The sequence below is a fragment of the Mustela nigripes genome, unplaced genomic scaffold, assembly GCF_022355385.1.
Source record: "Mustela nigripes isolate SB6536 unplaced genomic scaffold, MUSNIG.SB6536 HiC_scaffold_148, whole genome shotgun sequence".
In the NCBI taxonomy this organism is placed as follows: domain Eukaryota; kingdom Metazoa; phylum Chordata; class Mammalia; order Carnivora; family Mustelidae; genus Mustela; species Mustela nigripes.
In genome coordinates this window covers 8333056-8358893 of record NW_026739562.1, presented here as the reverse complement: position 1 = coordinate 8358893, position 25838 = coordinate 8333056, and the positions used below count along the sequence as shown (strand labels likewise).

At 42.0% G+C, this 25838-nt stretch overlaps 1 protein-coding gene across 7 annotated transcripts in view; it reads left to right on the top strand.

The window, feature by feature from the left end:
- Nucleotides 1-25838, top strand: part of LOC132008462 (activating molecule in BECN1-regulated autophagy protein 1) — a 178324-nt gene that overhangs the window by 49608 nt on the left and 102878 nt on the right. For 3 of the 7 annotated variants that reach the window (XM_059387102.1, XM_059387104.1, XM_059387106.1), the window contains 2 exons: nt 19387-19473; nt 23656-23835. The exons of 2 other annotated variants lie outside the window; for them this stretch is intronic. In XM_059387102.1, the coding sequence (XP_059243085.1) occupies nt 19387-19473; nt 23656-23835 (267 nt within the window). The remainder of the gene's footprint in view (nt 1-19386; nt 19474-23655; nt 23836-25838) is intronic. 2 more of the 7 variants (XM_059387103.1, XM_059387107.1) reach the window with 1 other exon arrangement.

Here is a 25838-nt window from a genome sequence, read left to right as displayed (position 1 = left end):
TTCACTGCTCACCTGTGCAACTAGGTCACTATATTTTGAGCCTTTTTGAATTCTGAGCATGGCCCTGCTTATATCCTCTATATCAAAGGTTGGCAAACTTTCTCTGTGAAGGGCAGAATAGTGAATATTTCAGGCTTTGTAGGCCATACGGTCTCTGTTGCAAATATTGAACTCTGCCATTGTAGCATGAAAGCAGCCAGAGACAACATGTAAGTGAATGAGTGTGGCTCTGTTCCAATAAAATTTTTATTTATAGACATAAATGCGATTTTCATATACTTTTCACGTGTTATGAAATAGTCTTCTTTTGATGTTTTTCAGCTATTTAAAAATATAAATACCATTTTTAGCTCATGGGCTGTACAAAAATAGGCAGCAGGCCAGATTTGGCCGACAGACCGTGGTTTGCCAATCCCTGCTCTACGTGTACGTGATTTGGAAGAGAGTCAGGTGCTATAGTAATAGAAGGCATTATGATAACGAAGGCTCTGAAGAGGTAGGTAGGGGACTCTTGCTCTGTTTTTCTCCTCTCTCCTCTTTGGACTACAGGTCCTAAGAATTGGCTCTTTTAAGATTCTTTGCTGTTTAAAAGCAGGCGTTAAGTGCACAAAGAGTTTCTAGTTTCCTCTGTCTGCCCTGAAGCAAGGTTTCCAGCCTTGCTCTGTATCTGTCCTGGGAATTGTTTGCAAGTGAGGAGGCTTACCCTGGTATGGGGGAGGGTGGGAGTCTCCAAGCCCTGCAGGCAGTGTGCTTGACAGGCATTCCTTCTCCCACTGCAGGTCAAATTAGCACCTGTTAAGACTGATCTAAATTATCCCCCATCATCCCTCTCTCTGGGGCTGAATGGTGCAGAGCAGGCTGTGTGCTTTGTATACACACTGAGAACTTGAAAAGATGTAATCACTTCTGTCAGCTCCCAGTGTTGGAGTGTTACAGGGACTACAGTAGGATCTATGTGTGTGCTGTGATACACTGGGAGCAATTTCTCATGTGCTCCTTCCCCTTCAAGTCCCCTTCTCTACAGTATCTGCTCACAGTAGTGCTCCAAAGGGTGCGTTGGAGGTTTTGCTAAGACAATAACACCAGGTGTATGGGGTTCTGTTTGCATAATATATTTTGCTTATTGTAATCGGTCCCAGCTCATTAAAGCTATGCAGGTAGCTTCTTCTCCTCCTCTTGTATTTCTTATATATTTGTAGGGAGGGGAGGATTCAGTACATCTTACTTCTTTTGGAAGCCCCCCAGACAACGTATTTGTGTGAGCAAATTTGGCTTTAGTGTGTGGGCCTGTAACATTAATCCAGAGATTGCAAAATAACCTTCAGGTATGTTTATTTGACCTTTACAGTGTTTCTAAAAATTTCAGTTTTTTTCCAGTTAAGTCCAGATTTCTGGATTCTGTTGGAAAAAAAAAAATATTAGAAGATCCGGCTTGTAGTCCTACGAAATAACTAACAGTAGGAATTGAGTAGTTATTGCCCCTTTAGTCAGGCATGGAAGTTTCTTTGTGCCTTAATCTGCACTGGGCTGTTATTTATGTTTCTTAACTTAATTTGAGTTTCATGTTTGTAACCTCTGCATTAGCTCAAATAAATCATGTTGTTGGTTTTGTGTTGGCAAATTTTTTTTTTTTAATAAAAAGATTATATTTATTTATTTGAGAGAGAAAGCAAGTGAACAGGAGTGGGGGTGAGGGTGGTGAGGGCAGAGGCCAAGGGAAAAGCAGACGCCTCGCTGAGAGGGAGTCTGACACATGGGTCTCAATTCCAGGACCCCGAGATCATGACCTGAGCTGAAGGCAGAGGTTTAACCGACTGGGCCACCCAGTCACACCTCCTCCCCCCCCTTTTTAAAGTGGGCTCCATGCCCAGCGTGCACAACCCTGATATTAAGGGTCCCATCCTCTGTCAACTGAGCCAGCCAAGTGCCTGGGTGGGCAGGTGCCCTACCACTTAGCTTCACCTGGGGGAGGCACGGGGTGGGCATTGCACTATCCTCTTCTCTAATCAACTGCTCCTGCCTAATTCACCCACAAGGGGTCCCCTGCTGGCTGTTGGCTGATGTGCTGACAGCCCCCCTCACCTGAGAAGCTGCCTGACTTTTTTAATAGCAACAATTAATAAACTCCTCCTCTGTTTCCAAAGAGGGAAAGTGGGGGTGCCAGGCTTATTTGCTGGCTGGGTCACACTTTAGTGAGCAGCTTTCTGTTATGTCAGGTTATGCAGTCTGAAAGTAACCTTGCTTTGTTGATGGACTGTGTGAGATCTTGGAGAAGAATGTTAACGCCTCTCCATGTGGACAGAGCACTTTAGGTAGAGGGGTGGGTTCCAGCGAAAAGGCTGCTTGGGTGCCACCTGCCAGGAAATTAAAATCAAGTTAGAGCAGGAGTTAGAGAAGAGAATTGTAATAATAAAAGAATCAAAGGCTGACGCATGACCTTGTCATAAAAAGAGAATCAATCACAGTTTGTTAACATTGTGCTCTTTTCCTTTGCTGCATCAGAGGGTATGAGTGTGAATCTTTTTACCTTTCTTACTTTTTTCCTCCCCTACACATGTTCACATACATTTCTCAGTTTTCCTTTCTCTTCCTGCTGTCTCCTTGGATCACTTCACCTCAGCAAGGTGGCTTTTATCCTTTCTCTGTTCTGCTGGCAAATGTGACCCTCCCCCTTTTTTTGGTCTGTCTTATTATAAAAAACACATCAATTTACCCTCTTAGTTTTTAAATGTACAGTATAGTTAAGTGTATATACATAGAGTTGGACAACGGATCTCTACAACTTTTCTTTTTGCATGAGTGGAACACTATACTCTTTCAACAATTTTTAATCCTCCCCACCCCCCATCCCTGAAAACTGCCACTCTGTTTTCTTTTCTGTTGTTATGCCCCAATAATGGGTCCGTGATAAAAGGAGCAAGACTGATACAAAGCGAAGGTCAAGCAAAGCTTTATTTCATGCCAAGCATCAAGAATCTAACCGAACGTTCGGGGCCGCACCTCTTACAAGAGAGGGCGACCCTTCTCTGTTTCACAGACTAGCTTTTAAGGGCAAAGGCCATGCGGTCAGGCCTGGCCACGCACAGGTGGCCAATGAGATTGTAACACACACAGGAAACTCCACAGTGATGCTAGGTGACCAACTGAGTTACAATTTATCCTAGTAGACATTTGACCCAGCCTGTTACACCTTGACTGGGATTGGCGCCCAAAAGGCTCCCAAAGGGCAGGGCCCATACTCCTTGGTAACCAGGGAGACAGTATGCATCCCCCTGACTGATCGGATATCTCCACCTGGCCTGACCCACCTTTGTATCTGGGCTTTGTTACCTGTAAATCCCTGGGGGAAGGGGAGCAGGGACAGTTTCTAAATAGATACTTATACTGTAAGTTTGATTACTTTAGAAACCTCTTGTAAGAGGAGTCATGCAGTATTTGTCTTCCCGTAATTGGCTTATTTCACTTAGTATAATGTCCTCAGGGTTCATCCATGTTGCAGCATATAAGAGGTTCACTTCTTTTTAAAGGCTGAGTAATACTCCACTGTATACACATTTTCTTTATCCATTCATCTGTCAATGGACATTTAGGTTGCTTCCACATCTTACCTATTGTGAGTAATTCTGCAGTGAACATGGGTGGACAAATATTTCAGATTTCATATATTTCAGATCTTGTTTTCAGTTCTTTTGCAAATACACTCAGGAGGAAGATTGCTGGATCATATGGTAGTTCTATTTTTGATTTTTTTTGAGAAGCCTCTATACTGTTTTTCACAGTGGCTACATCATTTTACAGTCCCACCAGCAATGTGCCAGTGTTCTAATTTCTCTACATCCTCACCAACATTGTGATTTCCTGTTTTTTTGGCAGTGCCCATCCTAATGGGCATGAGGTGGGGATCTCATTGTGCTTTGATTTGCATTTCCTGATGATGAATGATGTTCAGGATCTTTTCATATGCTTGCTGTCCATCTGTAGATTTTTTTAAAAAGATTTATTTATTTGAGAGTGTGAGAGAGAGAGAATGAGAGAGCACATGGGGGGAGGGGCAGAGGCAGAGGGAGAAGCAGTCTGATATGGGACTCGATCCCAGGACCCCGGGATCATGACCTGAGCCAAATGCAGATACTTAACCTACTGAGCCCCCCAGATGCCCTGTAGATTTTTTTTTTTTTAAGATTTATTTATTTTAGAGACAGAAAACATGTGTGCATGGGGAGGGGAGGTGGAGGAGAGTGATAGAGGGAAAGGGAAAGAGAATCCCAAGTAAACTTCCTGCTGAGCATGGAGTCCAAGACAGGGCTTGAGATCATGACTTGAGCTGAAATCAAGAGTTGAATGCTTAACTTACTGAGCCACCCAGGTGCCCCCCAATTTGTGTATCTTCTTTGGATAAATGTCTGTTCAAGTCCTTTGCCCATTTTTTAATGTTTTTTTGTGGTGGTTGTTGTTAAATTGTAGGAGTTCTTAATATATTCTGGATAGTAACCCCTTATTTGGTAGTTTGCAAATATTATGTCCTATTCAGTAGATTACCTTTTTACTCTTTTGAATGTTTCCTTTGATGCGTATAAATTTTTTAAGTTTTACACAGCACCATTTGTCTTTGTTTTTGTTGCCTGTGCTTTTGGTATCATATCTAAGAAATCATAGTTCTTCTGGTGTTGTAAAGCTTTCCCCTGTGTTTTTGTTTGTTTGTTTGTTTCTTTTTGTTTGTTTTTCCCCCCGTGTTTTCATAGCTTCAGGTCTTACATTTAGGTCTTTTTTTTTTTTTTTTTTTTTAAGATTTTATTTATTTAATTGAGAGAGAAAGCACAAGCAGTAGGGAGGGGTAGAGGGAGAGGCAGACTCTGCTGAGCAGGAAGCTGACACACTAATCCTAAGACCCTGCGATCATGACCTGAGCAAAAGGCAGATGCTTAATGAACTGAACCGTCTAGGTACCCTTACATTTAGGTCTTTAATCCATTTTTTTTTTTTTAAAGATTTTGTTTATTTATTTTATAGACAGAGATCAGAAGTAGGCAGAGAGGCAGGCAGAGAGAGAGGGGGAAGCAGGCTCCAAGCTGAGCAGAGAGCCCGATGTGGGGCTCGATCCCAGGACCCTGAGATCACGACCTGAGCCGAAGGCAGAGGCTTAAACCACTGAGCCACCCAGGCGCCCCTCTTTAATCCATTTTGAGTTAATATTTATGTGTGGTGTAAGGTAAGGGCCACCTTCATTCTTTTGCATATGGATAGCCAGTGTTCCCAGTGCTATTTGTTGGAGAAACTGTCAATTCTCCATTTTCTATGTGGTCTTTTTTTTTTAAATAGGCTAGATGCCCTACGTGGGGCTTGAAGAGTCTCATTCTCTTTCTGAGCCAGCCATGCACCCCACCATTGCCTGTGGAGTCTTGACAACTTTGTCAAAAAGATCATTCGACCACTTACACAAGGGTTTATATCTGGGCTCTCTCTATTCTATTCTGTGTGCCTGCCTTTATACCAGTACCATTCTGTTTTGATTACTGTAGTTTTGTAATATATTTTGATATAAAGACGTGTCAGGCCTCCAGCTTTGTTTTGCTTTCTCAGGATTGTTTTGGCTATTTCACTATAAGTTAACTAAGTGGACTTTGAATAAAAACTTAAAAAAAAAAAGAAAAGATTGCTTTGGCTGTTGGTCCTTTGAGATTCCACATGAATTTGGGTTTGTTTTTTTCTCTTTCTGTAAAAAATGCCAATGGAATTTTGGTAGAGATTACATTGAATCTGTAGATTGCTTTGGGTAATACGGACATTTTAACAATATTAAGTCTTCTAATCCCTGAACCTGGGATGTCCTGCCATTTTTTTTTTTTTAAGATTTTATTTATTTATTTGACAGAAATCACAAGAGGCAGGCAGAGAGAGAGGGGGAAGCAGGCTCCCCACTGAGCAGAGAGCTTGATGCGGGACTCGATCCTAGGACCCTGGGATTATGACCTGGACTGAAGGCAGAGGCTTTAACCCAGTGAGCCACCCAGCTGCCCCTGTCCTGCCATTTATTTGTGCTTGCTTTACTTTCTTTCAGCAGTGTTCTGTAGCTTCAGTGTGCAAGTCTTTCAGCTCTTTGATTAAGTTTATTTCTAAGTATTTTATTCTTTTTGATGCTGTTGTAAACAGGACCATTTTCTTAATTTCCTTTTCAGCAAATGTAATTCTTTTAAAATTAAAACAAGAAGGAACTTTTTTTTCTTTTAAATTTCTCCAATCTAGTGTCTTCCTAGAAGTCCAGCAGTCTTCTCTGCATGGTTTTCTGATTCTTTTCACATTTGTCTCTTACAAGTTCTCAGAAAGAATTAAGGCAGAAGCTGGGCTGATCATTTTTCTTAGCTCCTTGAAGACTAAGGAGCGTGGTTCTAATATTCATCCTAACAGAGTTAGGATGTTTTTGACTTTTTTAGTCCTTCGTAGAGCCACTGAATTTGGCAGTTGTGTTAGATGGTATTGTTTTGGATATGATGAGGTCATAAAGTTGGGGTAGATATATCAGAATGTGTTTATTGTGAGCTCTTTGGGTGATGGTTCTTAAAGGGCGGTTCCTAGAGTAGGGGCATCAGCATCTTCTGGGAACTCATTAGAAATACAAGTTCCCAGGCTCACCCCAGATTTACTGAATCAGAGACTTGGAGTGGGAAGCCATACAATCTGCATTTTTAGCAAGCTCTTAGGTGGTTTTGATACACACTTAAGTTAAAGAGCATGATTTTAAACCACCTAGGAACTCTTTCAACACCATACCACTGCTCCCCCAGATCTTTGTAGTGTACTAAGATCCCTTGCGTTATTCATCACCTTTTATTTTTCCTTTTGCTCTTGTCCCATGTGATGCAATGTTGCTTTAACTCTCACAGTCTCCTTCTCTCTTGTAACGTGCACTAATAGAATTATATGGAGTTGAACAACACTGGATTCAATTTCTGGCTCTGTTGTGTGACCTTGGATAGTTAAGTAGCCTTTTTGAAGGTCCATTTTCTCAATTGGAAAATTATGTGAGGGTTAAATGAATTAAGCACCAGTTGCTTTTGCAAGTTTAGATGCTCAAGAAATACCTGCTCTTTTTTCCCTTTGTCCTATTACTCTGCTCAAAATACAAAACAAAACAAAAACCTTTGCCGTGGCATATTGCCTGCAGATTTTAAAATTTTTAAAGCTTCAGGCTTTATGGGGTATCTGAAATCTCATCATATAAAATTGGAATAAACCAAGTTCATAAAAAAGTGAGGTGCCTATAGTATACGTACTGCCAAAGTGAGCATGTGAGGTGTCTATAAAGGGTGAATAAGGAATGGTTATTAAGTTATAGCTGGTGCTAGTTACTTCTATTAGTCACTTGCAGTGGATATAGTGAAGTTTTATATTAGAAAGTTCAGTAATACCAAAAGTAATTTGGACCATAGCAAGAGAATAGGATATTATCTTCATATCTCTCTCTCTTCTTTTTTTTTGGGGGGGGGGGTAGACTCTACGCCTAGCCTTAAGCCCATCACAGGGCTTAAATTCAGTCCTTGAGATTAAGACCTGAGTTGAGGGGCGCCTGGGTGGCTCAGTGGGTTAATGCCTCTGCCTTTGGCTCGGGTTATGATCCCAGGGTTCTGGGATCAAGCCCCGCAATCAGGCTGTCTGCTTGGTGGGGAGCCTGCTTCCCTCTCTCTCTGCCTACTTGTGGTGTCTGTCTGTCAGATAAATAAGATAAAATCTTAAAAAAGAAAACAACAAAAAGACAAAACCTGAGTTGAGATCGAGTCAGACTGTTTTACCGACTGAGCCATCCAGGTGTCCCTTTCTTTCACTCTTTTATAGTAATTTGTGTAGAAGAAACTGGTCTTGCCTCATGTAAAGGGGGGGGAACATAAATAGCCTTAATTTCCCAAATTCTAGGGCCACCTTCTACATTAAGGGGGAGCTATCCAGGGCAGAAGTGGGTTTCAGAAAGAGACTCTGGCTGGGATAGGGAGGAGAGTAGTACATCTTTCTAAATTGACATTGACAATACCAGAACTTTGTGCTTTGGACCCTGTGAGCAAGTTTGCACTGAGTTTTATTGTTTATTATCTGTTTCCAGATGTCTTGTTTGGTGGTTTGTTTTGGAGCCAAGGTTCCTTTGAGTACAGATATGAGTACTTCAGGCTTGTAGTTAACTTCACAGACTAAGTTCTTTTTTTTTTTTTTTTTTTTTTTAAAGATTTTATTTATTTATCAGAGAGAGAGAGGGGGAGAGAGTGAGCACAGGCAGACAGAATGGCAGGCAGAGGCAGAGGGAGAAGCAGGCTCCCTGCCGGGCAAGGAGCCCGATGTGGGACTCGATCCCAGGACGCTGGGATCATGACCTGAGCCGAAGGCAGCTGCTTAACCAACTGAGCCACCCAGGCGTCCCCACAGACTAAGTTCTAATGCCACAGTTGGGATTGGCTTGAAAGTTCTACAAAATCAGGGCCCCTGTGTGGCTTAGTGGTTAAGCATCTGCCTTTGGCTCTGGTCATGATTCCAGGTTCCTGGGATCAAGACTCAGGTTGGTCTTCGTGCTCCACAGGAGGCCTGCTTCTCCTTCTCCCACTCCCCCTGTTTGTGTTCTCTCTCTCGCTGTGTCTCTCCCTGTCAAATAAATAAATAAATAAAATCTTTTAAAAAAAAAGTTCTACAAGATCAGAAACTATTTCATTCATTTGTTGATGTATAATAAACCACACAGCAAAACTTAGTGACTTAAAATAACAATTTTGTTACCTTCCATTGTTCTTTGGGTGGACTGGGCTCAGATGGGAAGTTCTGTTGGTCTTGCCTGGGGTCTGTCTAGAGTCACCTGGAGGCTCAGGTGGAACGGCTAGTCCTCTCCCTCTTCCTATAGTCTCAGGGACACCTCTCTCCATGTGCTTTTCCAGCCAACTAGCCAGACTTTTTACTTAGCAGCTTAAGGCTTCCCAAAGCGACAGTTCCAAGAAGGAGGAATGGAAGCTGTCAGTTGTCTTAAAGGCTAGGGCCAGAACTGGCACAGCTTGCCACATTCTCTTGGTTAAAACAAGAACAGACTTGTCTAGATTCAGTGTGGGAGGAGACCATACAAGGACAAGAATACTAAGAAGTATGGTTCTTTGGGGTCCGTTTTTGGAGACTACTACAGGAACCATATCTATTTTATATATGAATATATAGTGACAATAAGTACTTGGGATTTGAATCAGTGTTTGGATGGACTGACAGATTGATGGATAAATGACTGCTCTTACCAATTTGAGTGAGGTTCATGTGATTCTTAGGTTTCAGGTACCCACCCATGTTTATGCCTCTACAGTAGTCATCCTTCTCGACACATGTTTTCTTTGTGGGAAGCCACCTTTTTAGGCATAGTGATGTGGGTGACCCGAGTGCATTATATTCCCTGCAGACACTTTGGGAGTTTTAATACCAGGGAGAAAAGAATAATTGTGTGAACTGTGTGGTGGCTACTGTACTTTACATATGTTCCTATTTATAGCAACCTTGTGGAATAGGGATTTCCTTTTAAATTTGGACATTGATAAGATAATGGACTTGCCCAAGGTCACATAGTGAGTAAGTGACATGAGATGATGAATTTAGTATGTATTCTCGGGTTTCCTGACTGGCTTATTTAAAAGGTGTGTGACTCCTGATCTCATGGTTGTGGGTTTGAGCCCCACGTTGGGTGTAGAGATTATTTAAATAAATAAACATAAATAAAAAAATAAAAATAAACTTCATTCTCATTCTGAAGCTAAAACACTGACTTGTGTCCTTTATTAATTATTCAGAGTTTCCCTTGATTAGTCTCAGACCATTAAGATATATCAGAGGGGTTTCAACAGCAGCTAATAGCATTAATATTTGGCTGTGTAATTCTTTATTGTGGGAGTCTGTGCTATGGTATTGTAGGATGTTGAGCACTGTCCCTGACCTTTATGCATTAGATGCCAGTGCACTCTCCCCACCCATTTGCAACAACTGTGTCTCTAGACATTCCCGTATGACCCCTGGGGAGATTCCCTCCCATTGAAAAGTTATTTCATGATTTGTTGTCCTTCAGTTTTTCCTGTTTTTGTTTTTTTTTTAAATGATTTCTCACAAGGAACTGGCAGTGTCTTCAAACCACCTCATTCTTGTAATAGTATTGCCTGGTTCTCCACCCGTGTTCCACTCCCCCTCCCAGGTAGGCTCTGTGCTGGGCGTGGAGCCCAAGGCAGGGCTTGAACTTGCCGCAGGGCTTGAATTCAGAACACTAAGATCAAGAGTTGGATGCTTAGCCCCGGAGCCACCCAGGCGCTTCTGCCTGCTTCTGATGGTCTTGAGTCCTGCCTTTCTTTCATTGCCTCTCTCTTTTGCCTTGTCTTTTTGCTTTTGTTTGTGATTTCCCTATATCAAATGCAGCTGGACAGAAGTGGTATTTGTAAGGACTTTTTTTTACACAGGTATCAATTTAGCAGGCATTCAGATCTCTGAGATTATATGCATTCGTGTAGTGGAAAAAGGCAGTTTACATTTTCTAATTATGGTAGGGGGGAAAGGCATAATATTTAGTAAGCTGAGAATTAAATGGCTTCCAGGCTCCACAGAGTTAATCTTCAGGGTAGTGTTTGATTGACATGCTAGAGGATGGTAATGTGCAATTCTTTTGGGGAACGGGGGAGGAGAGTGGAAATTGCAGTTTCTCTACTAATTGTACCTTAGGTGTCATTTATGACAATTTCATGTTGTCTAGACAGAGGGAAATGGTAGAGAAATTATTCTAGTGGAGTCAAATGCGGGGTCCAAAAAGAATCAAGAAGGTTGTGAAAGTCAGGATCAGAGTGGAAGGACAAGTAATATACCCCAGAGGCAAATCAGTGAAAATCAGATGTCACTAAGAGAAGCTGCTCAGGATGAACCCAGAGTGTAAGAAAGTGATTGTACTCTGAGCTTTGTATTTGCTCAAGGGCTAACAGTGGATTGTTTGGGGGCCCAGCTGGAGTCTCTGCCCCTGTCTATTTCTGTAGACTCCAGGAACCTCATTACTTGCACAGACATGAGCCGAGAAGGCTTCCTCTTTGCCTCTGGTTAGTAAATGCTCCAGTCTGCCATGTATTCCTTTTTCCTCATTCTCTTGGAAGGCTTCATTTACTAACACTCTTTGCCCTACTGATGTTGGCCCTAAGGTTTTGCTTCATATTACAATATATAGTGTTTACAGTATATCAGGGTCAGTGGCCTGTCATTTAAGAACAGTTGGCCTTGGTCAAGGGTTTTTTAAATTTCAGGTTAGGAATAGAAATGTGAAAAATCATCTAGGAGGAAGTGTATGGGTTAGCTGTTATTGAAACAGTAAATGGTTTCTACCCAATATATTCTTTCTAGAATTAGTTGGTATAGAGATCCTTTTTTTGGAATTATCTTTTATTCTGAATAAAAGTAGTGGGAAAATTAGGATTATTGGATTTTTTAAATCTCTTCTTGATTTTGGAGGAAACCAGTCAATTAGGATGCACTGCCTCTTAATTAAAATCTAAACCTGTATATCACAGCTGTTGCTTGTCTGGGTATGTGTGAGTATCAGAACTAACCGTGGAACTTGGCATTGATATGCTCTTACTCATCCTTTGGTGAAAAGTCCCTGATCTAAATTTCTAATTTAAAAAAGTCTGTGGTCTATGAGCAGACCTTCCAAGTCTTTTAGAGAAAATGAATTTGGAGACAGAGTAAACAGGGCCACGTAGATCACCTTGGGCCTTTGTTCAGATGCTGACGAAAGTGAGTTTTTATTATTAAATTGAAATTTTATAATTAGAGTGTAATGTGTTGAGGATATACAAAAGCTAAGCATAGTGCCAACCAGTCATTTTATAATTGTATCAAAAATAACCACCTAGGGGCGCCTGGGTGGCTCAGTTGGTTAAGCGACTGCCTTCGGCTCAGGTCATGATCCCGGAGTCCCGGGATCGAGTCCCACATCGGGCTCCCAGCTCCATGGGGAGTCTGCTTCTCCCTCTGACCTTCTCCCCTCTCATGCTCTCTCTCTCACTCTCTCTCTCAAATAAATAAATAAGAAATCTTTAAAAAAAAAAAAAAACCACCTAGGGCACCTCTGTGGCTCATTTGGTTAAACATCCAACTCTTGATCTCAGCTGAGGTCTTGATCTCAGGGTAGTTAAGTTCAAGCCCTGTGTTGGGCTCCACACTGGTCGTGAAGCCTGATTAAAACAAACAAAACACCTACAAGACAGTTAGCAGAGGGTCGGATATTCCCAGAGGGGTCTGGCTGACTTCTCAGGTAAGACTTTTGTATAACTGGATACACAGTTGTGTACCGAATGTTTCCAGCTTCTTTCTTTTGGTATCTGTGATTATGTTGAGCTTTGATGTTTTACCATCTGTCTCTCGCTGTACAGGGGCATTGAGGAATACGTTAATGTTTTATAAAGACATTCTGGGGAAACTCATTGTTTTGAGCCCCATGAATTGTTTATGCTTGATGATGGTAAGATAAGGTCCATCCATTGGACAGGCACGGTGAGCTCTTTCTTGGTATGTCTGTTTTTTTCCTGATGTCAGCCTTTTCGCCGTGCCACCTTGCCTTGTTCTAACCCACAGCAGGGGCAGGAATTGCCTGCCAGGCTCCACTGGCAACAGCATTGTGCTATAAGTGGACCCCTAGAACTAGGGGGCCCTGCAGTGATCAGATGAGTGCCTATCGTTGGATAACTTAAACGATAATTGCCAGTGTGTGAAATGGGGAGGCTTGGATGCCTCCGCTTTAAAGCAGAGATGTCAATTTGGAAATCATAATAGAGGTGTCATTTCAGAACACACAATTATTTTTTTTATGAAGAATAAGGGCTTGTCATCTCCCAGCCCAGGCATGCGCCAAGGCAGAGATTGGAGGCTTGTAGAGCAAGATTCAAAAATGCAGAAGGCAATAGTGCATCCAAGTTCCTTTGGCCCCATGCCGCCCTATCCCCCTGAAAACATTGCCCTCTTTTAGCAATATACCATCCTGGAGCTTCTGTGGTAGTTTCCCAGGCAAGTAGCCAGCCTCTGACTTTATGATTTAATAAGCCTCCCAGGGACCAGGCTGCCTTGCATTTATCGTCCCGATAAAACTATGTCAGCACTTGAACCTGAGTAGCTTAAGTGACCAGAGGGATAAAGGGTGATGTAAGCAGTTTCTGAAGACCTTATTCCTTCAGGAATTTCAGTGTGAGTTTTTGGATATCTAGCAACCTTGTCTGAATGTCATGGGGTCAGTGAGGGCAATCAGATGTGTCTTCTTGCTTGTTCTTCCAAATCTACTTAGGACTGCTCGTTTATTCGTAGGCTTTTATTGGTCTCTTATTACATGTTAATTAGGAGTTTTAATGGGGACAGAAAGATGACTTGGACTCAGTACATGCTTTCATGTGGCTTATAGTCCAGTAGCAGAGACAAAACATAGGTAATGATAGTACATGGTGACTTGTCAGAGGCCTTTTTTTTTTTTTTTTAAGATTTTATTTATTTATTTGACAGAGACAGCGAGAGAGGGAATGTAAGCAGGGGGAGTGGGAAAGGGAGAAGCAGGCTTCCCAAAGAGCAGGGAGCCCAATGCAGGGCTCTATCCCAGGACTCTGGCTTCATGACCTGAACTGAAGGTAGACGCTCAACAACTGAGCCACCCAGGTGCCTCTTGCAGAGGCCTTTTAAGACAGGTTTCAAAACCAGTGGGGTCTTTGGGAAGAGAGTGTGAACTTTTGGATGGAGGAGTCAGATGTTTGAGTTTTGAAGGATTTTTTTTTTTTTTAAGATTTCATTCATTTATTTGACAGAGATCACAAGTAGGCAGAGAGAAAGAAGGAGAAGCAGGCTCCCCGCTGAGCAGAGAGCCCGATGCAGGGCTCTATCCCAGGACCCTGAGATCATGACCTGATCCGAAGGCAGAGGCTTAACCCACTGAGCCACCCAGGTGCCCCGAGTTTTGAAGGATTTTTAAAGGCAGAAACGGGAAAAGGAACTTTCCAGTAAGAAGCAATGGCCAACCTAAATACCTAGATGAGATGAGGGTGTGTTTAGTTTCAGCTAGAACAGTGCTTCTCAAAGTGTCTGTGGAGTTTTCGCTGTGACATGTAACGAGGTTATCCCTCTGGTTGTTAATGGAATGTGTGCTTGTGTTAAGAATGTCTCAATTTTAATTTCAAATGTAAATATTAATAGATAAAACCCATATAAACAAAAGCTCGTTGGGGTCCTCACTAATTTTTAAGAGTGTTAAAGGAGTTCTGAGACCAAAAAGGTTGAAATCCACCAGGCTAGAGTATGTTATATATCCATAAGAAATGAGAAATTCCGCTACAGAGCTTTGGAACGAAGCTGAGGAATTTAGATTTTATTTTCTAGGCAGAAGGGAGCTACTGGTTTTGGGTTTGGCTCCCCTGAACTGAAGTATCAGATATCACCCAGACATCAGAGTCAGGATGGGAAATTACCCTTTAGGCATGGGGCATCAGTGGCATCTTGAGGTCTTGGAGCAGGCTTTACATGTCATATAGATCACAGAGTCCCAGCAATTGATTTTTCCCAGTAATTAGAGGAGGTTTAAACATATTTATTTGCTTTAGGATATTGATTTTTGTCTGTGATCTAACAACTAGTTAAAAGAATATTTTCAGGATATAATTGTTGAGTAAGAAAGAGTTGCCACGGGCTTATTCATTCTGTCTAAACATGTATAAAGGTACCATACTTTCTGTTTCTCAACTCTGATATCCGTTGGATTTGAAATGAAAGTTCTTTTCGTTCAGATGACCCATCTCATCTGCCCTGATAGCTTTGTTCTTTTCCAGAGCTTTCTTCCACTATTTTTTTTTTATTGTTTTCCTAGTCATCAAAGGATATAGTAGAACTAGGGATCCCACTTGTGCATAATCAGAGTATTAATCAGGAAAGGAAGAAATAGCTGTAGTCATTTAAAATGTTAGGAATTTTACAGCCTGAAGTGTGTCTCTGTTGAGTAATGATTTTATCAGGGTTTAATATTAATTTTTGATGACTTTAGTGTATAATACTTTGATTTTGTGTTTTTCTGTTCCGTTTCTTAGTGACTTCACTTTATCTTTCAAGGGATTTTATATAAGCAAATATTTTAAGAGCAGGGGGTGGGCAGATTTTTTTCTGTAAAGGAGCAGGTAGTGAGTATTTTAAGCATGTTCCTTTCAGGATTAACTCTGCCTTGCCAGCTCCAAAACAGCCACAGACAATATATAAAGGAGTGGATTGTGGCCATGTTTGAATAAAACTTTATTTATAAAAACAGGCAGCTAGCTTGGGGCCTCTAGTTTACCAAACCTGCCATAGGGCATTAGGGCAACTTACTATTTTAAGAAATCCTTTATAAGAAGTGAGTAATTCTGGGCGCCTGGGTGGCTCAGTGGGTTAAGCCGCTGCCTTCGGCTCAGGTCATGATCTCAGGGTCCTGGGATCGAGTCCCGCATCGGGCTCTCCGCTTAGCAGGGAGCCTGCTTCCCTCTCTCTCTCTCTGCCTGCCTCTCCATCTACTTGTGATGTCTCTCTATCAAATAAATAAATAGACTCTTTAAAAAAAAAAAAAAGTGAGTAATTCTTTTGAAAATGAAGAGTTTTCCTTTTAGTTTTCAGCGATTTACTTTTCAGTTTTATATATTGAATGTTTTTAATTTTTTTGAATGTTTCTAATTTTGAAATAATTTCAGACTGGCAGAAAAGTTGCAAAAATAGTGCAAAGAATTCCCTTACACTCTTCACTCACATTCCCTAAATATTAGCATTTTACCACATTTGTGTTATTGTTCTCTCTCTTGCTCTATGTATGAGTATGGTTATACTTTTACATATTTATGGTTTTTATATTTATGTACTTGTACTTATTCTTTTAAATGTTTGGTTTTTATATTTATATATTTGTGTTTATTATATTCTGTCAGATGTTGGATTTTCTTAAAAGTAGGATATAGTTTGACAGAGCAGTGGTCTTCAGACTTGAAAAAAAACTTCTAGTAGTAGAAGGCTTTTGAGCAATTTGTGTGTGTGTGTGTGTGTGTGTGTGTGTTACAGATTATGGAAAGTTCTGATATTTTCTTTCTGTTCTCCAGTAGGTCAAAATAGCACCAACACCTGTGTATCTCAGTTGGACACCACTAGTACAGAGAATGAACCAGGCAAACTTGCAAAGAAAGAGGGTTTTTTTATGTGTGTTTTTTTCCTGTCAAGGGCTTCAGTGACTCTTCAAAATTGTGATTACAGGCAGAATGAAATGGTAGCTTCAAGCCTGAACAAGCTTGTCTGCGTCCCCCTCCTAAGCCCTACCTGATTTCGCATTATTGGGTTGCATGATAGATGGTTAAGTCAAGTCACATTTGTGGTGGCCAGAGAAGAAGGCACACAGCTGGCCTCTCGTCCCATTTTCTTATGTCATTTCTCCAGTGATGGCTGTTTGCAGGAAACTAACTGTAGGAGAAAAAGATCTTTGTTTGAAGTTCTTAGGAGTGGTGGTGACATTTACTCATCTGGTAGCTCTTGTTCTTTTGGTGTTCAACACCAATTGGAGAAGTCTTTTTTAGTCCTTCAGGGCGTACTTGCATCCTAACTGAAGAGAACTCCGTGTTTAATCAGTGGTAAGTGTGTGAGGGTGCTATTCATAGTAATTGGCTCTCTTGATTTTGTGTATTAGCAGTTAAAATGCCATATATATATGGCTTGCCAGTCCACTGTATTGCCTGGGGAGCCTAAATGGTGCCAGCAGATTTTGTAGTAAGTAGGCACAAGGGATGCATGTTCCAAAAGAACCTCATCAGGGACTCCCCAGAGACAAAGCTTAACATTTTGACTTTACCCTAATTTAAAGAAGTCTTTCTAATTAAGATAGGTAGGAAGTTAGGGTGGGAAGTAGACTTTGCAAGAGTATAAAATGGAATCATTTAAATTGAGATTATCTAATCCAGACTATTCTAGTTCAAGAATCTCCTTTACAGGTTCCTTAAAAAGTCATCTCATTTCTCTGAATACGGACACTGCCTTAGCATAGTAGTAGGGGGTAATACTGGCTTTGGCTTCCTAACTTAGCAGCATCATTTTCCAGACGGAAGTACTTAAGAAAGATACATGTTTGTTACTCTGCAGGATGCTCCTTGCCAAAGGGCTTCTGCTTACTAAGCAGCCATTTGGAGAAGAACCTGATGGGGCTCAGCTATACTCAGGACTAAAAACTCCATGAGCCCTTTGGGATGGACGGACTTCTGGGTGTTCAGGGAAGTCAGTTGCTCCCAGATCTTGCTTCCATTCAACTCCTTCCCAGTTCCTACAGAACTAATTAATTAGTAGTGGACAAGTATTTATCTAAGATGGCATAAATGTACTGAATATATACTCTTCTCAAAATTTCACTTTTCTTCTTTTTCTAGTCTAGGTACCTCTCACTACCCCTTCCTCTCACAAACATTTTGTAGTTCAAGACTCAAAGACATGCCATTATTTTATGTGCCCCTAATGAAAGAAAAAAAAAATCCTGCCAGTTTAACTGTGTCAGGGATGCCTGGTTGGCTCAGTCGGTTAAGCATGTGCCTTGGGCTCAGGTCATGATCTCAGGGTCCTGGAATTCAGCCCTGTGTTGGACTCCCTGCTCAGGGGCGAGTCTGCTTCTCCCTCTCCCACTGCCCCCCACCCCACTCCTGCTTTCTCTCTCTCTCAAATAAAATCTTTAAAAAAAAATAAACTTTTCATACAATTATTAGATGCATCCCAAAGTCAGACATGCTAAAATGGGAGGGTATCTCTTAGAATTGATGAAGCAGCATTTCTGCTGCCGTCAACAGTGGTATCATTGAAGATCCCAGACCAGAGAGATGTATTTTATTGCTTTCTTCTTCCTCTTGGTTACATTGGAATATTCTCTTCCTTCAGTGGTAGGACTGCTTAAAGTGAATTGTGTGGGGAGGTATTAGGCCTTGTTTAGATAGAAAGCATCATTTAACCGTTGGTTGTTCTGGGCAGGAAAGGTAGCTAGCAAGCCAGCTTGACAGGACCTCTGCTGTATCTCTTCCCCAGGCTGTTGGGGGAAATGCTTTGGTGAGCTAGTTGCTGGGATAAAGTGACTGCACATGACTATACCTAAAGCCAGCTGTTTTTAATAACAGTGAATTGAATTAACTCAATTGGAAAAGATTGGTAGCTGCTGTCCTTATCCTGCAGATCTGCTTTAAAGAAGAGTCTGGCAGGGAGCCGGAGACCTGTTCCCGGGAGAGCCAGGCAAGATGCTGCTGGAAAGGAACAATATGCATTTCTTTTTGAGACCATTTCCTTTGAAACGTGTTCTGTGGCAGGATTTTGATTGGCTGCCAAGGCACATTTGAGTTGGGAAGCAGTGTGGCAGACATGGCAAACTTGGGGGTCCCTGGGCCACATTTATCAGATGTGTTTTAATTGGCCCTGTACAAAGAGGGGGGAAAAACATTTTAGCTAAAATTTATCAGTCAGGAGATTTCATGGAAAAGTCCAGATTTCTGGCTTCCCTTAAACACAGGAAGAGCCGACAATACTGAGCATCATAGGTTGGTCTCACAGTGGAAACATGCACTTTTTACCTACATGCATTGTGGTTTGAAGCATTTCGGAGGTGACCTTCTCTGGAGTCCTGGTGCTGTCACTTAAATAGCCCTGTGCACAGTGCCATATACTTAACTTTTAGGCCCAGTGTTCTCATGTTTGTATAATAATGCCTACCTTGCAGTGATAGGTGAGTTTTAAGTAAGAAAATATATATGACGTGCTTAGTATTTGCCTGGCACCAAGAAAGTGCTCAATAAAATGTGGGTGTATCAACATGTGATCAGTTGAATTTATGATTGGGCTAGATTATGTAATTAAAGATTTTTGTCAGGTAAGCGAGCCTGAGGAGTACTTCTTCTCACAGAAAGGGTGTGGGCAGAGCAGAATGAGTAGAATATAAGGGGATGTGGATTAGGATAACGTGGAGAAACTGAACACCAAGATAAATGTTGGCACTACATGAATATCTCTGGGTATGCCTAATATTCCCCTCCTGTGTTGATCCCAACCTCCTTTTTGTCCTATTTCTCGGAGATACTGCAAATAGGAATAAGATCATGTCTCTGAAGCAGTTGTTCATTTCTCACAGAAGAGCAGTATTCAGCATAATACAGTGGCCATGTCCGGTGTGGGAGCGCTGTAGCTCATTTATTTGTGTCTCTAAGTACTTAGTTTGTAGAAAGGGTATAATCCCAGATAGCAGGTATTAGCTAGCTCCAAAGGGGGATATTATTTATTTCTCCCCCTATTTTTCCCGTATGAATGACCTCTGAGTTGGTAATTGACAGGGATTATTGCCATTTTTTTAATCTCTGCTAGGAGGCTGCTGGAGTCTTCCCTCATTTCATTATCCCGTTATGATGGAGCAGGATCCAGAGAGCACCCAATTTACCCAGACCCAGCGAGGTAAGGCCAAAGTGAGAAATGGCACTAGGTGGGAGGGAGGGGCTGCCCTTGGGGTTGCCAAGCTGTTGGAAGCCCCATTCTGTGCCTCTCTAGTCCTGGTGCTCTTTTACTCTTCAGTTACAGTTTTGAGACAGTTGGTTCAGGTGATGGGGAAGTGTTGCAGGTAAGTGAACAGAACCTCTGGTGGCAGAGGGTTGTGACTGAGCTCTTGTCCTTTGGGGCTCATTTCTGTAAGTGGGGCACTTAGAGGAGGGACCTGAGGAGGCCACTGGCAGAGTCACAGGATATGCCATTTTTGCTGATCAGGGAGGCTGTTGCCATTCAGATGGACAGTCAAAAGGGAAACAAGTAGTTATTAATAGGGAAATTACTTACAAATTAAAACTAACCGGCTAACAAATAATTCTCATTGCTCTCATTTGAGAGAAAATTTAGACTATCGAAAGGTAGAAGTCAGGCTCATTCAGATGTTCAGTTTTTGGATGTGACCTAAAGGAAGAGATGACTGACAAAAGGGTAACTAAATAAAATAAGTTGGCATTTTAATAAAGTGGTTTACCTTACACCAATCAGAAGATATTTGAAGAGTTCTCAAAGAGGTTAAAAAAGCACTTAGACAAATTCAGGGCCCACCCTTACCTGATACTGGGACTGAGGACCCAAGATGAGGTGTTGAGTTGATGTGTAACATTTATTTATAGTGAGCAGCCCTTTGGTGTTGTCACGGCCAGACTTACTGATTTCGTTAATGACCTAAGTAGGGGATAACCTTCACATTATTTAAGTAATACCGGAGCAAATGGTGAGACTTTGCCAAAAGAAAGAATAATTTTAATTGTGGGGTTGGCAAATTAACAGGTATAGGTTAGATAAAGCTAAATGAGCTTTGCTTTAGATTAAGAATTTCAAGTCTGGAAAGACCTGTAGACCAGTCTAGTTGATGCTAGGGATATTGAGTGATTTTGTTGTTGCCACAGTTATGTCATGATACTGAGCATTCTTTCTGAGAGACTAATGAATGAAAGGATCCCCCCATCACTTCCTTACTTCTTTTTCCATAACCCCAAAATGGCAAATCCAGGATCAGGGAGAATACGGGGAGGCAGCTGAGATGGTGATGACCAAACCAAGGAAGTTTATGTTAGTCTCTGGTCACACTTGAAAGCAATAAGCCGAGAATAAGAGAGGGAGATTTTATGCATCAATCTGATTACTCTGAAACACTGAGAAGAGAATTTCTTGCTATAAGAGTTTTTTAGGACAGCAATAGGAATCGCATCCCCAGAATTTTTTTTTTTTAAGATTTTATTTATTTATTTGACAGACAGAGATCACAAGTAGGCAGAGAGGCAGGCAGAGGGTGAGGGGGAGCAGGCTCCCCGCCAAGCAGCGAGTCCAACTCAGGGCTCAATTCCAGGACCCTGGGATCATGACCTGAGCCAAAGACAGAGGCTTTAACCCACTGAGCCACCCAGGTGCCCCTCATCCCCAGAATTTTTAACCTGACAACATTTAACAGTGATCCTTAAAGACCATTATTTGTCCACCTTTCATGTAACAAATCTTTTTTACTCCCACTCAGATCCCTTTATGATAGAAAGTGTCATACTTTGTGGTGTTGCTATTTTTACATTTTCCCCTCTGAACACACAGTTAAGTTTTCTTTGGAGGAGAGGGTATTCTTCCTTGAAGAAAACTTGTGGATATATTTAAACATTTAAAATTTTTACTTGGGACACCAGAATTTGGTGATTATCCAGCTCTCCAGTAGGAGGATGATTGCTAACTCATTACTGGTTGTTTAATTTTTTTCCTCTTAGACGTCACCATACATAATACATATAGGTCAAAGCCTTTATGGGACATTTCAGCATTCAGATCTTTAGTTTCCCTCTGGATCCCTAAAAAGATGAGGCTAGGGTGTACTTGTGTTTGATAATTGTACCAGGAATCCTTTTTTCTTTACCATTGATGCATAGTTTTGTAGCTTAGGGAATTCCTATTCTATGGTGAAATTAAACAGTTGGGGTTACCTAGTGCTGAAATTATGCCCTTACGTAAAAGGGCAGTCTTTATTATTGTCTGCATCAGCATTCTTTCTACTTCTGTCACCAATAGTATAATTTTCCCATTAGTTAGAGTGGGCTAGCAACTGAGGAATGAATGTATATATAGTCACTTTTCAGCATCAGTTCCAAAAAACAATCTTCATTCTGCTCTTGAAACGTTTTTTACATTCTTTTCTAGTCTGATTGACTTGAGAATTTAACCATCAATGGTTGACTTCTGGAAGATTTCTGTATATTTAGTAGATACAGGAATAACTCAAGAGTGCTGACTTTTGTCTCTTGAAAATTTCGGATTCTTGATTCATCCTTGCAAAATGTATGTCAATAGGGGCCAGTGGATAATGAAAGATCCACATGTTGAGACTTTTAAGAAATGATTCTTGTACTCTGATGATCTTGGCCAAGGCATCTGTGCATCCCCTGCCCACTTGCTGTATAATTTGGATTCAGGGATGCCAAATGCAGTGTATTGTTCTATAACAAGGACTTTCTGAGTTCCAAAGATTGTCCTTTGGCCTGCTTGAGAATTCCATTTGGCAGTTAGCCAGAAGGATACCACCTCTGATGACTGGCATTTCAGAGATAGTTTCAGCTCCCCTACTGACTCTCTGAGTCAGTAGATTTACTGAGATCTCCCCAGAAACTTTGTCCAGGGGTAATGAAAAGTCAGGCAGCAGGATTTTGTAAATACTATTCCCATCATTGAATGTAACTGTTACTATTTCCATTCTCAGTTTTTCCAGATTTCCATTAAAAAAAATAGATATTTTTTTCCTTTCTATTCAGATATTATAGAGGTTAAGATTCCCAGGAATCCACTAGCATTGCTGTGTTTCTTTTAATTTTTTTGTTCTAATTGAAAATTTTTATATACATATTAGTATATGCATACTATTCTTTCAGTTTTTCTCCCACTAAAATTTTGTGTTAAAGTTTTTCTTGTGTGTATATAGGGATGACTTACTCTTTTTAATAGCTACCTTGTGTTTCTTTGTACAGATGCAGTTTATTTAATCTGTTGGTGGGCATTTGGGATGTTTCCCAGTTTTTTCACTAATTCCATATGATAAAATTCCTAGTGGGATTGTTGAGTTAAAAGTGTGTGCCTCAGGCAAGTTTTAAGCCTGGAAATTTCTTAGTAATCCACTTAATATATATATATAAAACGTTTTTCTATTATTGTTCTGCTCTCACTTAGTATGTAGCAATGTTCTGAAAGATGGAGGAAAAACTTGAGAAAGAAGGGAATGTGGTGAATTGTATGGGACACTAGACGTTTTCATGGAATATGAAGACACTAAGCCACATTTGGAAGGATAGAGCTCTAGACTAATTATCCACTGAGAATAGCCATGGTTAGGGAGAAGAAAAAGGAGTAACATGCCTTCTGCATTGCTGAGTGCCCGTGTAACCTCTGATGCTCTGTTGTTAGAAATAGAAAAATCTTTTTTTTCCCTGTTAGGTTTTGTTTTCCTGAGTGTATTTTACTCTCTTTTTTGCTCCTATTTTCTCTGTGTTACAAATATCTGTGAATAATCCATAGATCTGAGAGGTTCAGAGAGCTCATTTTAGGGAGCTAGGACAAATTTGGAGCTGTGTGGATTTGTTGGAGAAGGACGTCCTGGTGAAGATGGTGCCTTCTTTGGTCATGCCCGGTGTGCCATCTCCTGGCCTCTTTTCTCCTGTATAAAATGAAAGAAGAGCTGGCCAGTAGACGATTGCTGTGGTCTCTTTTCGTTTCTTATATTTTGAGTATGGGTGATTGAAGATGGCCGTGAATCTCTGTGAAGGGAACCCTGAGAAAGCTACAAGGGGTCCCTTAAGAAACTGAAAAGGAAGGTCCAGTGTTATCTCCTGAGGAGGGGGCAGCTGTTGAGCAGGTGATGACTGACTCAGCAGCCTCTTTGCCTTCTCTCCGAACGGAAACCCTGGTGGTAGTCTGGTAAGCATATTGTGCAGTACAGACCTCCTGGTGAGTTAAATGCCCTTTATTTTTCATGTCTCCGGAGTTCGCCTCAGCAGGGAGATACCATGGGAGAGCTGGATTTACTGTCTTTCACAGTATTCCCCGCATTAGTGCTAGTTTGTGTTTGTCCATCTCTGTCTCTCTCAGATTATCTCCTGCTGCCTACTACGCCCAGAGGATGATCCAGTATCTCTCACGGAGAGACAGTATTCGCCAGCGCTCCATGCGCTATCAGCAGAACCGTCTCCGTTCTTCCACCTCCTCCTCTTCCTCAGACAACCAGGGCCCATCAGTAGAGGGAACCGACTTGGAGTTTGAGGACTTTGAGTAAGTACTCCCTCAGCTTGCTTTCTTCCCTGTCCTCCCAAGCTGTGTGTGCTTCCAAGTTGACCACTGTCCAAGCAGCAGTGGTTGACATTTTTGCTTCAACCCCCTAAGTTATTATTTATGAGTAATAGGATGGGGTGAGGGAAAGGGGGTTAAAAGGCTCAGGGGCCCCCCCACCTCTGGCAGTTGTGCTGCTGACTCACCAGAGCCTGTGGTGAGAGACAGACCGTTGGCCCCAGCCCACGCTGGAGAAGATGGCTGCCGCTCCGTATGAAAGCAACGTTTTCCTATTCCTTTTGCATGAACAGTGGCTGTGGAAGTGCTTCTTATAGCCTGTCTTCACAGCATCAGGGAGACAGGATGGTTAGTATATTTCCTCTTCAGCAGAGTAGGTATAGAGGTTAGAAATAATGAGAATACCCAGATTTCCCCAAGGACAGTTCCTTTTAGTATCCTTGAATCACGCGTGGGTTCGTAGAGATCCTGCTCCGTTGCCTAAACTTGCTCCCTCCCCATCTCGCCTATAAGGATCCTTTGAAAGTTGACTGTCAGATTAATGTGGTGGCTTGAGAGGTGATTCCTTGCTCTTCTGGGGCTTTTGAGTGGTTGATTGGAGGGCGGGGGTGAGCTAAAGGAGCAGGGTTAGCCCCGCACACAGGATTAAACACCTCCGTCTCACTGCTGTGTTTGAATTCTCTGACCTGCTGCTCCTGACCTTTCTAGCCATTCATTGTATTTCTTTCTATGCTGAAAGCTTTCCTGGCTTATATCATTTGGCTCTTGTTTGGATTCCTATATTTGATATTCTCAAACATGCAAAATGAGTGAGAGAGAGAGAGGTGGTTAAGACTTATTTTTTTCTCCTTTTGTATTGGAATACGACAGCCTGTCAATCATTTTCCTTTTTTCCCCTCTCCATCTTGACATAGTCTGGGTCAGGTCTGGGATGTTAAGGGTTCTTGCCTCCCTCTTGACCTTCTGTTGCCGTGAGCTGAATGGATAGTTCCCCAAGAGCCACCTTGCAATAGAGCTTTAAGATGCGTTGGAGAACTCTCTCTGCCAAAGACGACTAAGAAGGTGGAAACAACCTTTATACAATTTGCCTTCCTGATATGATTCTTAAACACACTAGCGATTGTGTACTTGGAAGCAGAAGGCAGACTGAATGGGCGGTTCATTTGTCTGGGGAAGATGTAAACGTGAAAGAAATGCAGGGATGCCCTGAAGCAGCTGGAGTGGAAAGCGGAGCAGGGGTGCTGGTTCTCTCTCACCGGCTGCCCCCTGGGTCCCCGCCAGTGTCATTGACCCTCCAGTCTACTCTAGGGTAAGGTGGGTGCATATACTGGTGGTGAGGGGAAAGGGAGTCTGCACTCCCTTAGCCAGGCACCCACCAGGAGTGAAATGTGTTCCCCAGCAGGTTATGATGATTTTTCCAGCCCTGGATCTGTTCAGGGAAGCAGTTTCAAGTACATGCCAAGGCTGCTGGGACTTAGTACCGCTGAAAAGCCTCAGTAATCCCGGGGAGCTCTGGGCATCCGTGCAGATCGCATAGCCTCCCTCCATGCACATTTGGAAGGCTGTGTTATCTCTTTGCACTGGTGAAACGTGGTACTGATGCCTTTGAGCTGTATCTTGCCTCGTGACTTGTCCTTCACAATGGAGTTCTGGGTTAGTTTAAAATGTTCTGTTCTCATCTTACCTTCTCTTTCTTCTGCTACCACCTCCTCCCTCTCCCCTTCCTTCCCCCTTGATTTTCCTGTGTCAGACTGCCTCCTCCCTGTGCTCCCCACAGCCCACCTGTGCTCTCACCTCCCCGCTGGCTTCAGCATGACCTGAATTTACATTGCCTTCTTCACCTTTTCTGCACTGACTTAACCATTGTTTCTCCCGAAGGGTCTTCCCTGGCTCCCTGGTTTGTAACAATGGGCTGATTTCTCTCATGTCCCTCCGAAAGTCCCTGACAGGGTGTTTGCCTTTCTTTTGGGGCTGATGCAGACTGCAGT